Here is a 12,562-nt window from a genome sequence, read left to right as displayed (position 1 = left end):
TCCGTGCCGAACACATAATCTCCCCTTATGATCTTATAGGTTATGGGGAGAAGGCAGGAGAATGTGGTTAGGAGGGAGAGATAGATCAGCCATGATTGAAAGGCGGAGTAGACATGATGAGCCGAATGGCCTAACTTCTCCTTATGACCCTCGTCCAGCCTGACGTTGAAGGCAAATCTTTGGTTGAAGGCATGGGCACACGTTGCATGGGCTGAGCGCCTGCTGCCTGACCTCCAGGCCTGCGGTGGGCGCTGCTGAGCGGGGTGAGTGCCGCGCATCGCATCGCGAGGCTTGGCGGGGAGGCTGTGCGGTGCCAGTGACCCAGGATCAGCAGAGTCGGTGTTCGGCGGCACAGTAGTGTCGACTCGCCCTTGACGGACAAAATGACCACGGTGGAGGAACTGTACCGCAACTATGGGATACTGGCCGACGCCACGGATAACCTGGGCCAGGTGAGTGCGGCGGGAGGGGGAAGGAAAGCGGCGAAGACGCAGCGGTGGTGGCGGCGGGGCCGATATAGAGGCCTCAGGGTAGGCCTGGGTCGCGCCGGCTGCCCGGGGAGAAGAGTGAAGGAGCGGTGCCCGACTAGAGGTGGACGGGGGGGTGGTGGCTGCTTGTTTATTGAGGGTGGCCGCTGCTCGCTGGTTCACCCTTCTCCCCGCCTGCGATAAACACAAAATGCTGGAGTAACTCAGCGGGACAGGCAGCATCTCTGGAGAGAAGAAACAGGCGATGTTTCGGGTCGAGACCCTTCTTCAGACGCAGAAGGTTCTTCATTCTCTCCAGAGATGCCGCCTGTCCCGCTGAGTTTTTCCAGTATTCTGTGTCTATCTTCGGTGTAAACCAACATCCTTCCTACGCATTTCGTCTTCCCCCTCCTGTTTTTAGGTACTCAAAATACTGGAGTAACTCAGCGAGTCAGGCAACAGCTCTGGACAAAATTGATATGTGACGTTTCAGGTTGGGACCCTTCTTCAGACGTACTTGATAATTCGTACTATGACTTTGAAGAGAATACGACACGTATGGAATGAGGAAAAATAAATCTGAATATAATTAAGAATTATTTGAACAACAAATTATGGATATATGAAATGATAGGACTGAGGCGAATACATTGGAGCTGCATCTAAATAAGTATTTTTCTTTGAGATGTCTGTTTAGGTAGTTGAGGCCATAACATTGGGATGGACTGTTAGAGTAGCCTGGGCAAATAACTGCAGTGTATCTTGTAGATGATACCATCATGTTTGGGACACAGCAATTTCATGGAAATGAAAGTAGTCATGTTTAGTATTTTGTTGCATAACCTTTGCATGCAATAACTGCTTGAAGTCTGCGATTCATGGACAACACCAGTTGTTGGGTGTCTTCTCTGGTGATGCTCTGCCAGGCCTGTATTGCAGCCATCTTTAGCTTAAGCTTGTTTTGGAGGCTAGTCCCCTTCAGTTTTCTCTTCAGCATGTAAAAGGCATGCTCAATTGGGTTTCAGATCAGGTGATTCACTTGGCCACTCAAGAATTTACATTTTTTTAACTTTGAAAAACTCCTTTGTTGCTTTAGCAGTATGTTTGGGATCATTTTCTTGCTGTAGAATGAACTGCCGGCCAATGAGTTTTGAGGCATTTGTTTGAACTTGAGCAGATAGGATGTGTCTATACCCTTCATAATTCATTATGCATCAGCAGTTGTATCATCAATGAAGATAAGTGAGCCAGTACCTTCGGCAGCTATACATGCCTCCCCCCCTCTTAGAATAAAGGGGAAGCCATTTAAGACTGAGGTGAGAAAAAACGTTTTCACCCAGAGAGTTGTGAATTTGTGGAATTCCCTGCCACGGAGGGCAGTGGATGGATTTAAGAGAGAGTTAGATAGAGCTCTAGGGGCTAGTGGAATCAAGGGATATGGGGAGAAGGCAGGGACGGGTTATTTAATGGGGTGCGATCAGCCATGATCACAATGAATGGCGGTGCTGGCTCGAAGGGCCGAATGGCCTTCTCCTGCACTTATTTTCTATGTTTCTATGCCCAGTCCATAACACCCCACCACCGTGTTTCACAAATGAAGTGGTATGTTTTGGATCTTGGGCAGTTCCTTCTCTCCTTCATACTTTGTTCTTGCGATCACTCTGATATGTTAATCTTCGTCTCATCTGTCCACAACCTTTTTCCAGAACTGTGGTTGCTTTTTTAAGTACGTCCTGGCAAACTAACCCGGCCATCCTATTTGTGCAGCTAACCAGTGGTTTGCATCTTGCAGTGTAGCCTCTGTATTTCTGTTCATGAAGTCTTCTGCGGACAGTGGTCATTGACAAATCCACACCTGACTCCTGATCTGTCGGACAGGTGTTTGGGGATTTTTCTTTATTACAGAGAGAATTCTTCTGTCATAAAGGAGGTATTCCTTGGCCTGCCAGTCCCTTTGCAAGCTCACCAGTGCTCTATTTCTTCTTAATGATGTTCCAAACAATTGATTTTGGCAAGTCTAAGGTTTGGCTGATGTCTCTAAGAGTTTTATTTTTGTTTCTCAGTCTCATAAGGGCTTCTTTGACTTTCATTGGCACAACTTTGGTCCTCATGTTGATAAACAGCAATAAAAGTATCCAAAGGTGATGGAAAGACTGGAGGAACGACTAGGTGCTGAGAGCTCTCTTATACCTGCATTAAGGAGGCAATTAAACACCACCTGAGCAATTACAAACACCTGTGAAGCAATGTGTCCAAACATTATGGAGGGCACTGTATGTACTGCAGATGCTGCATTTTGTCCATGAAGAGAATGAATGTTTAATGAGAAGCCAAATAAGCGGGCAGCTTTGCTATGAATGGGTCAAGCCTTTAGAAAATTACTGAAGGTACGCTCATTGGGAGAATTGCATGTTTCTGGCTTGTGCCTTGCAAATGTTGGAAAGGCCATGGGGTATCAGGTGGTGAGTTGCTTATTAGAGGAAACATAACCTTTTGTCTTCCTTGCATAGTAATTAAAGTTCTGCATTGCAGTTTCATTTGGCCTGCACCTTTAATTTGTAGGTAATCTTGGTGTTGCTCCTGTATGCTATCTACATTCCTTATTTAGCTAGAGTTGATCCTCTGGCTTGATAGTAATGAAACAGCAAGTGATTGGCTATGCCATGAATTTAATGATTTTGGTAGCAATGAAGTCCGGTGGACCATCAACAGCAGCAAAAAAAAAATTGGTTGCCATTCTTTAAACACGTGGCTTGGCAAATCTCTCGTTCCAAGGGTCTGAGCTGCCAGATCTCTTATGAACCTATCCCAATTAACACATTTGCAATGCAATATGGCATGGTGGAGGGTCAGCAGTGTTCAAACAGGACTTTACAATAGGAAGATTCGTGGTAATCACTTCTACCAGAGATGCTTGTGAAGCAGGTAGATTGAGGATGAAGTTTTCCCTCCTATTCACTCAGTACTGCACCAATCTGGCAGCTATATTTTTCAGTGCTTGGCCAGTTGAATGTGGGGTTGCTAAGGCTTTTTAAAATCATGGACATCAACTTTTCCCACCCTGACTACATGCTGTGCTATTGCTATATTTCGTGCTTCTGTGAACTGATCACCGTGGAGGGGCTCTGATTCATCAGCTGATGGAGTGTTTGACCTGATTCCTTGAAACTTTTGGGAGCCTTGAGACAATGTTAGTGCCTTTCAGGGCCACTTATTCCTGCCTCTTAACTACTGTATGACCCCACCTGGAGGGTCTGTGCTTTGGTGAGAAGATACTAAGTAATTGTGATGGAGGAGAATTAGCACAATGTTTACATCTGGCTTCTGGCTTGATGTTTGTAAGACATTATTTTGCAAATTTGACTGAGCTGAGAGTAACTTTGCTGTTTCTTAAATCGGTGCCTAAGTCGCAGCCAAGCAGTCAGTCTAGTTTTATACCTTTACTGTTGAATGTTACAGTAATGGTTCAACTGAATGGCTTGGCGGGCCACTTTGGAAAACCGTTGAGGCAACCAAAGGTCTCCTTCCCCCCCCCCCCCCCCCCCCCCCCCATATTCCAAACAATACTAATTAACTAGATGGGGTTTCAGAACAACCTCAGAGCTTTAATGGTCATCATGACTCGAATTATTAGTTTGTTTGCAAATCGCAAATTATTAACTGAGTTTTAATACACATAGATAACTCTTTAAAATGGAGTAAAATGTTAATAGTGAACATGGAGAAAATGCTTCCACGTCAGGAAGCGTATAACGAGGGGCCATAAATATAGGATGAACATTGAGATATCAATCAGGAGTTCAGGTGACATCCCCTTATCCAGTGAACATTTCAAAGGATATTCCAAGTTCAAGGATTCTTAAGAAGAAAGGGAAGTTGGAGATTAAGAACTGTTGTCTAAAATTGGTGAAGGGGTAGGGAGTTCAAGGGTTCAGATTTTTTGGACAGGTGATAACAATATAAGTGATGGTGGTGAAGGATTGGGGTGGAGAGCATTAAATAATATTTGCTAACTTGAGAGCAGGAAGGAAATTTAAGTGCTCAACAGATCGTGGGAGAGGTGTATGTTAGATGAGCTTGATGGGGGAGTGGAAGATAGCAGAGGCGAGAGAAAATTTGATTTCAGGACTGTGGATGGCAAAATCTTGGAAGTTTGGTCCTGTGTACAATGGACCAGAGAATGGAGATAAGCAGCAAAGGAAGCTGACTGCTTCTAATATTGGCAATCAGGTCCGTGAGCTCCTTGCACTTGGTGACAGAGTATTTGGAGAGAATTTGCAATTTCAGAATGTCTGGAATAGTGAATAATTTTGTCAGGTGAAAACAGGACCCAGTAATACTTCCAGAATAAACCAGATTACAACATTTTGATCAGAAAGCAGATGTATTTCAATATCTTGGAAATGATTGATTGGAATATACCTCCGAACATTTGAACCAAATGGAATAGACTATTTTATTGCTGGAATATGGGCCAAATTTTCACATCGACCCATCAGACTTAAGATGACCCATCCTGCGCCTTGATCTCCAATTCAATGGCTTCTGTCAGTTTATGGTTCTTGCACAGATTTGACTTTGATCAGTAGAAAGGTGAACTTTATGCAACTGAATTATCTGTATATTTTGTGAGGCTTCGTGAATAAATTCTAACCATAATTTTTATTTTTACAGTACAAGGATTCGTATCAGGCTATTCTAGATGGTGTGAAGAGTGGCCCCAAGGAGAAAAGATTGGCAGCACAATTTATTCCAAAGTTCTTCAAACATTTTCCAGAGTTGGCAGATAGTGCCATCAATGCTCAGTTGGATCTCTGTGAGGATGAAGATCTTTCGGTAAGGGTTATCATTTATTTTTGTTACAGTCTGATCTTGGCTTGGTAGGGAGTCAAAGATTTGAGTAAGAAGTATTTTTTTTGAAGAGATAACAGAAGAAATTGATTGTTTTCTAAACTGATTTTCAATAGTCTTGAATGGTAAAGTTCCAATGTATTATGTTTTGATTGTTGATTATAAATGAGGAAATGTTTAAAGTATATCAGAATGTTTAAGAATGAATGCAACGTATCATTTAATTAAACTTAACATAATAAATAAGTATAACATTGTGATGTATTTTTTAGATTCGCCGTCAAGCCATTAAAGAATTGCCTCAGTTTGCAACAGGTGACAATCTTCCGAGAGTTGCAGATATATTAACACAGCTCTTACAGACTGGTATGTGAATATTTTGACATGAGTGTTTTAATACTCTCAGTTAAACTTTTATTCTGCCTACATTGCTGTTCAATTTTATCACATTAATAGGTAAAAGTTCAAAGAAATTGACATTCAAATTATAATACTTCAAGACTTCGTCAGAACTATTGCTATGGTAGAGCTAAAATATTATTTTTATTAAGCTCCGCTATGGATTCTAACTGGAAATATATTTGTGAAGAGTGATCATTTGAAGGCCACTTTTTGCTGACCATGTAGAGCAATATTCTGCCAGTTGCACGGTGGTTGGTCAAATTCACAACTGGATTTTCAGTAATAAAAGTTACTTTAGAACAACAGCGATGCTTCTAATAATAAAGAATCATAGTTTTAGCGCAAAATTGAAGGAGATTTGTAACCCATCATATAGTACAAAGACTGGTTATATACTAGACTTTAAATGTCTATGCAGTATATTGATAAGTTGATTTGATTACTGTTCACCAGTACGTGTAGGTTAATTGCAATGTTAAAATAGTTTGTTACTGGATGCCTTCTATTGCGGATGATACGAAGACAGATGGCGGGGCGGGTAGTGTTCAGAAAGCTGGCAGAAGGACTTTGACAGGTTGGTAGAGTGACCAATGAAGTGGCAGATGGAATACAGTGTAGCAAATTGTGCGGTCATGCACTTTGGTAGGAATAAAGGTGTGGACAGTTTTTTAAATGGGAAGATGAATCAAAAATTGGAGGTGCAAAAGGACAAGGGAATGCTGGTGCAGGATTCCCAAAAAGTTAATTTACAAGTTGAAATGGTAGTAAGGATGGTAAATGCGATATTAGCATTCGTTTCAAGTGAACTAGAATATAAAAGCAGGGATGTACGCTGACATAAGGTGCTGAAGCATTGTGAGAAAATTTGGGCCCCATATTTGAGGAGGGATGTGCTGACATTGTAGAGTCCAGAGGAGATTTACGAGAATGATCCCAGGGATGATTGGGTTTACATGATGAGCATTTGACGGCTCAGTTAAGGGCAGTGAAAATTTAGGTAATCTTTCTGCAATGTGTTCTAAGCAAATAATATTAACCGATTAAATCTGATTACAATTACATAACCAAATTCTGGATTACATTGTCCCCATTTTTTTTCCAGATGATAATGCTGAGTTCAACTTGGTAAATAATGCATTAATATGTATATTCAAAATTGATGCTAAAGGTAATTGCTATTTTCTTATTGGTGATGTATATTTTGTTAATGCATATTTTGGCAAGCTTTAATATATGCCATGAAAGTACTATTTTGAAATGTGTTGTAAAGAAGTTATATAAATTTAGTACATCATTTTACCTGTGTAGTATCATTCATTTGACATACCAATAGGTGAGCACGTTTTTCACATACTTTTAAGAGACAATTTTGGGAAAACCTACATGTAAAATATAGTTTATTTGAAAGTTACAATGATTGCATTTAATTTGCTCGGTAAAATGCTGTGCAATTGTATTATTCTGTAAAGACTTGCAGATTATTAACCTGTGATAAATCAGGGTATCACTTGGGAGTCTGAGAGAAAAAGGTGGAGAACCTACATAGTAATAAAGAACAAAGAGTAAAAACATCAAATTAGGGGGGAAAAGTAAAAATAATTAAGACAGTAATAACACTTTTACAAAAATTAAGTTTGGAAATGTGGAGGACTAGTGATATAAAAATAAATGGCATCTTATGTAGATATAATCAAGTTCTGGTTGTTGAATAAAATTGATTTGTAAATATCTGTGGGGATGATGTGTATTGATTATTAAAGGCTGTCAATGTAGAAGTTAAGGACATCTGGAAATATAGCTCCATAGTTGTGCTTTTTAATGCTTTTTGCATTATACCTCTTGCAAACTTTCATACAACGTGCATAATACATTTTTAAAAAAACATTTAATTTCTTTCTTCGGAAAGGAACCTTGGGTGGTCTTTTCACACAGATAATCCAAGGGGAAGACATTGTGCGAGAACGTGCCATAAAGTTTCTTTCCACAAAACTGAAGGCATTACCAGAAGAAGTAATGAACAAAGAAGTAGAAGAATACATTTTTGTTGAGTCTAAAAAGGTAAGTAAATTTAAATAATTCTGTAAATTCAAATTTAAATAATAATAATAATAATAATAATAATGGATGGGATTTATATAGCGCCTTTCTAATACTCAGGGCGCTTTACATCGCATTATTCATTCACTCCTCAGTCACACTCGGTGGTGGTAAGCTACTTCTGTAGCCACAGCTGCCCTGGGGCAGACTGACGGAAGCGTGGCTGCCAATCTGCGCCTACGGCCCCTCCGACCACCACCAATCACTCACACACATTCACACACAGGCAAAGGTGGGTGAAGTGTCTTGCCCAAGGACACAACGACAGTATGCATTCCAAGCGGGATTCGAACCGGCTACCTTCCGGTTGCCAGCCGAACACTTAGCCCATTGTGCCATCTGTCGTCCCTGAAGTAGTTGTGAGTGCGGTTACAGCACTCAAAGGACAAAAGTATTTTTTAATTTATTCCCATTCCTCCATCCCCACCATTTTAAAAGAAAGGAATTGGGGAGGAACGTAATTTTTTAAGGAGCAGTATTTATGTCAAATATTTTGTTTTTAGGTACTTGATGATGTTACAGGAGAGGAGTTTGTTTTATTCATGAAAATTCTGTCTAGCCTGAAGAACCTTCAGACAGTGAGTGGTCGACAACAGTTGGTCGAGTTGGTGGCCGAACAGGCAGATTTAGAGCAAGTGTTCAATCCTGCAGATCCCGATTCCGTGGACAGATTACTACAATGCACAAGACAGGCTGTGCCGCTTTTCTCGGTGAGGATAAACTTCAATAAATTAATAGCTGTCTTATCCTTTACAATGTAACTATTTAATTTGCCAGATATTTTGAAAATAAAGTTTTATTTTTGCTTTTGATAGTTACAATAGCCAGTGCAATAGACAAAAATCACGTGGTTAAAGTGCACATTGTCAGATTTGAATAAAGGCCATTATTATACATTTTATTTATCCATGTAGAAATTACAGCAGTATTTATACATAGTTGCCCCCCCCCCCCCTCATTTTGTTTTGTTGAATCACCTGTTGATGCTAAAAGGGCTTTGGACTCAAGTGGCAAACTTGTCAATAACACAAAGACTTTGTTCTTGCCAGTAGTTGTTGAAACTTGGAGCGTGCCAAAAATGTAACGGCCATTGTCTGTCTATGCACTGACATTATGAAATTAAGCATGGGGTAGAGAAGCCTGGTTATGAACTTCAATATGAATCACCTTATATATTTGTGTACAATGTTTATTGATGCCAGCTGATTTACCAAAATTAAAAGCACGAGTTGGGTGTCCACATGTATCAAATAACATCAACAAAGTGGGATATTAAAAATTCTATCATGTCATAAATTTGTAACATGATTGACTTGGCCACTCAAGAATTGACCATAGCAGTATGTTTGAGATCATTGTCTTGCTGTAGAATGAACCGCCAGCCAATGGGCTTTGAGGCATTTGTTTGAACTTGAGCCGATCAGATGTGTCTATACCTTTTAGAATTCATAATGCTACTACCATCAGCAAATGTATCATCAATGAAGATAAGTGAGCCAGTACCTTCAGCAACCATACATGCCCAGGCCATAACACCTCACCACCGTGTTTCACAGATGAGGTGGTATGCTTTGGATCATGGGCAGTTCCTTTTCTCCTCCATACTTTGCTCTTACCGTCACTCTGATACAAGTTAATCTTCGTCTCATCTGTCCACAAGATCTTTTTCCAGAACTGTGGTTGCTCTTAAGTACTTCTTGGCAAACTGTAACCTGGCCAGTCAATTTTTGCAGCTAACCAGTGGTTTGCGTCTTGCAGTGTAGCCTCTGTATTTCAGTTCATGAAGTCTTCTGCGGACAGTGGTCATTGACAAATCCACACCTGACTCCTGAAGAGTGTTTCTGATCTGTCAGATAGGTGCTTGGGGATTTTTCTTTAGTATATGGGAGAATTGTTCTGTCATCAGTTGTGGACGTCTTCCTTGGCCTGCCAGTCCCTTTGCGATTAGTAAACTCACCAGTGCTCTATTTCTTCTTAATGATGTTCTAAACATTTGATTTTGGTAAGCCTAAGGTTTGGCTGATGTCTAATCAGTTTGGCTGATCAGTTTTATTCTTGCTTCTCAGTCTCATAATGGCTTCTTCAACTTTCATTGGCACATCTTTGGTCTTCGTGTTGATAAACAGCAATAAACGTTTCCAAAGGAGATGGAAAGACTGGAGGAAAGACTAGCTGCTGAGAGCTCTCTGATACCTGCATTAAGGAAGCAATTAAATACACCTGAGCAATTACAAACACCTGTGAAGCTGTGTGTCCCAAACATTATGGTGCCCTGAAATGAGGGGGACTATATAAACACAGCTGTAATTTCTACATGGTGAAACCAAAATGTATAAAAATGGCCTTTAATAAAATCTGACAATGCACTTTAACCACATGTGATTTTTTTTTCTATTACAAATCTCAAATTGTGAAGTACAGAGGCAAATAAATAAATGATGGGTCTTTGTCCAACCAGATTTTGTTCAACCAGATTGGAAGCTAATTTTTGAAAATTAGAAATTCTGTTCTAAATAAAACCTTGGATTATCCCAAAAGGAACAATTTGATCTTAATTTATTAAGATTAAATCCAGGAAATGTACTAAATACAGTGAGACGTGATGCCTCATATAGTTGTATTTATATTTATCTTTCAGAAAAATGTTCATTCAACCAGGTTTGTCACATACTTCTGTGAGCAAGTATTACCAAATCTGAGCTCCCTTACTAGTCCGGTAGAAGGACTTGACATTCAGTTGGAGGTAAGAATTGGGTGACCTTAATTATTGTTCCTTACTTTGTGCAATATTTTCTACTTCTAGTAAACTGACGTAGTAGCATAATTTGTGAACCACGAGTTACAAGTAGATGTAAACTTAATATATTTTTTTTTATTGCCAGATCAATTCTATTAAAATACTGTCAGGCAAAAAAATTCTTTGTTCTTCATTTTGTAGGTTTTAAAGTTGCTGGGAGAAATGACACCTTTCTGTGGTGATATGGAAAAGTTGGAAAGTAATTTGAAGCAATTATTTGAAAAATTGCTGGTAAGCCTGAAATCTTTGCTGGCATCTACATCTCATATTCTATTATAATAGAAATTAGGTGCAGGAGTAGGCCATTCGGCCCTTCGAGCCTGCACCGCCATTCAATATGATCATGGTTGATCATCCAACTCAGTATCCTGTACCTGCCTTCTCTCCATACCCTCTGATCCCCTTAGCCACAAGGGCCACATCTAACTCCCTCTTAAATATAGCCAATGAACTGGCCTCGACTACCCTCTGTGGCAGAGAGTTCCAGAGATTCACCACTCTCTGTGTGAAAAAGGTTCTTCTCATCTCGGTTTTAAAGGATTTCCCCCTTATCCTTAAGCTGTGACCCCTTGTCCTGGACTTCCCCAACATCAGGAGCAATCTTCATGCATCTAGCCTGTCCAACCCCTTAAGAATTTTGTAAGTTTCTATAAGATCCCCTCTCAATCTCCTAAATTCTAGAGAGTATAAACCAAGTCTATCCAGTCTTTCTTCATAAGACAGTCCTGACATCCCAGGAATCAGTCTGGTGAACCTTCTCTGCACTCCCTCTATGGCAATAATGTCCTTCCTCAGATTTGGAGACCAAAACTGTACGCAATACTCCAGGTGTGGTCTCACCAAGACCCTGTACAACTGCAGTAGAACCTCCCTGCTCCTATACTCAAATCCTTTTGCTATGAAAGCTAACATACCATTCGCTTTCTTCACTGCCTGCTGCACCTGCATGCCCACTTTCAATGACTGGTGTACCATGATACCCAGGTCTCGCTGCATCTCCCCTTTTCCTAGTCGGCCACCATTTAGATAATAGTCTGCTTTCCTGTTTTTGCCACCAAAATAGATAACCTCACATTTATCCACATTATACTGCATCTGCCAAACATTTGCCCACTCACCCAGCCTATCCAAGTCACCTTGCAGTCTCCTAGCATCCTCACAGCTAACACTGCCCCCCAGCTTAGTGTCATCCGCAAACTTGGAGATATTGCCTTCAATTCCCTCATCCAGATCATTAATATATATTGTAAATAGCTGGGGTCCCAGCACTGAGCCTTGCGGTACCCCACTAGTCACTGCCTGCCATTGTGAAAAGGACCCGTTTACTCCTACTCTTTGCTTCCTGTTTGCCAGCCAGTTCTCTATCCACATCAATACTGAACCCCCAATGCCGTGTGCTTTAAGTTTGTATACTAATCTCTTATGTGGGACCTTGTCGAAAGCCTTCTGGAAGTCCAGATACACCACATCCACTGGTTCTCCCCTATCCACGCTCCTAGTTACATCCTCGAAAAATTCTATAAGATTCGTCAGACATGATTTACCTTTTGTAAATCCATGCTGACTTTGTCCAATGATTTCACCACTTTCCAAATGTGCTGCTATCCCATCTTTAATAACTGACTCTAGCAGTTTCCCCACTACCGATGTTAGACTAACTGGTCTGTAATTCCCCGTTTTCTCTCTCCCTCCCTTCTTAAAAAGTGGGGTTACGTTTGCTACCCGCCAATCCTCAGGAACTACTCCAGAATCTAAAGAGTTTTGAAAGATTATTACTAATGCATCCACTATTTCTGGAGCTACTTCCTTAAGTACTCTGGGATGCAGCCTATCTGGCCCTGGGGATTTATCGGCCTTTAATCCATTCAATTTACCCAACACCACTTCCCGGCTAACCTGGATTTCACTCAATTCCTCCAACTCCTTTGACCAGCGGTCCCCTGCTATT

The 12,562-nt window shown here is 40.8% G+C and overlaps 1 protein-coding gene across 1 annotated transcript in view; it reads left to right on the top strand.

Annotated features, from left to right (window-relative positions):
• The first annotated feature begins 250 nt into the window (after positions 1-250).
• Positions 251-12,562, top strand: part of api5 (apoptosis inhibitor 5) — a 29,393-nt gene continuing 17,081 nt past the window's right edge. Inside the window, exons 1-8 of the mRNA XM_033038892.1 lie at positions 251-452; positions 5,142-5,303; positions 5,591-5,684; positions 6,823-6,888; positions 7,627-7,778; positions 8,321-8,527; positions 10,456-10,560; positions 10,756-10,845. Coding sequence (XP_032894783.1) covers positions 384-452; positions 5,142-5,303; positions 5,591-5,684; positions 6,823-6,888; positions 7,627-7,778; positions 8,321-8,527; positions 10,456-10,560; positions 10,756-10,845 — 945 coding nt within the window. The 5' untranslated portion in view covers positions 251-383. The remainder of the gene's footprint in view (positions 453-5,141; positions 5,304-5,590; positions 5,685-6,822; positions 6,889-7,626; positions 7,779-8,320; positions 8,528-10,455; positions 10,561-10,755; positions 10,846-12,562) is intronic.

The sequence above is a fragment of the Amblyraja radiata genome, chromosome 20 (genome assembly GCF_010909765.2).
Source record: "Amblyraja radiata isolate CabotCenter1 chromosome 20, sAmbRad1.1.pri, whole genome shotgun sequence".
In the NCBI taxonomy this organism is placed as follows: Eukaryota; Metazoa; Chordata; class Chondrichthyes; order Rajiformes; family Rajidae; genus Amblyraja; species Amblyraja radiata.
Note: the sequence above shows the minus strand (reverse complement) of the source record. Positions and strands in the feature narration are given on the sequence as shown.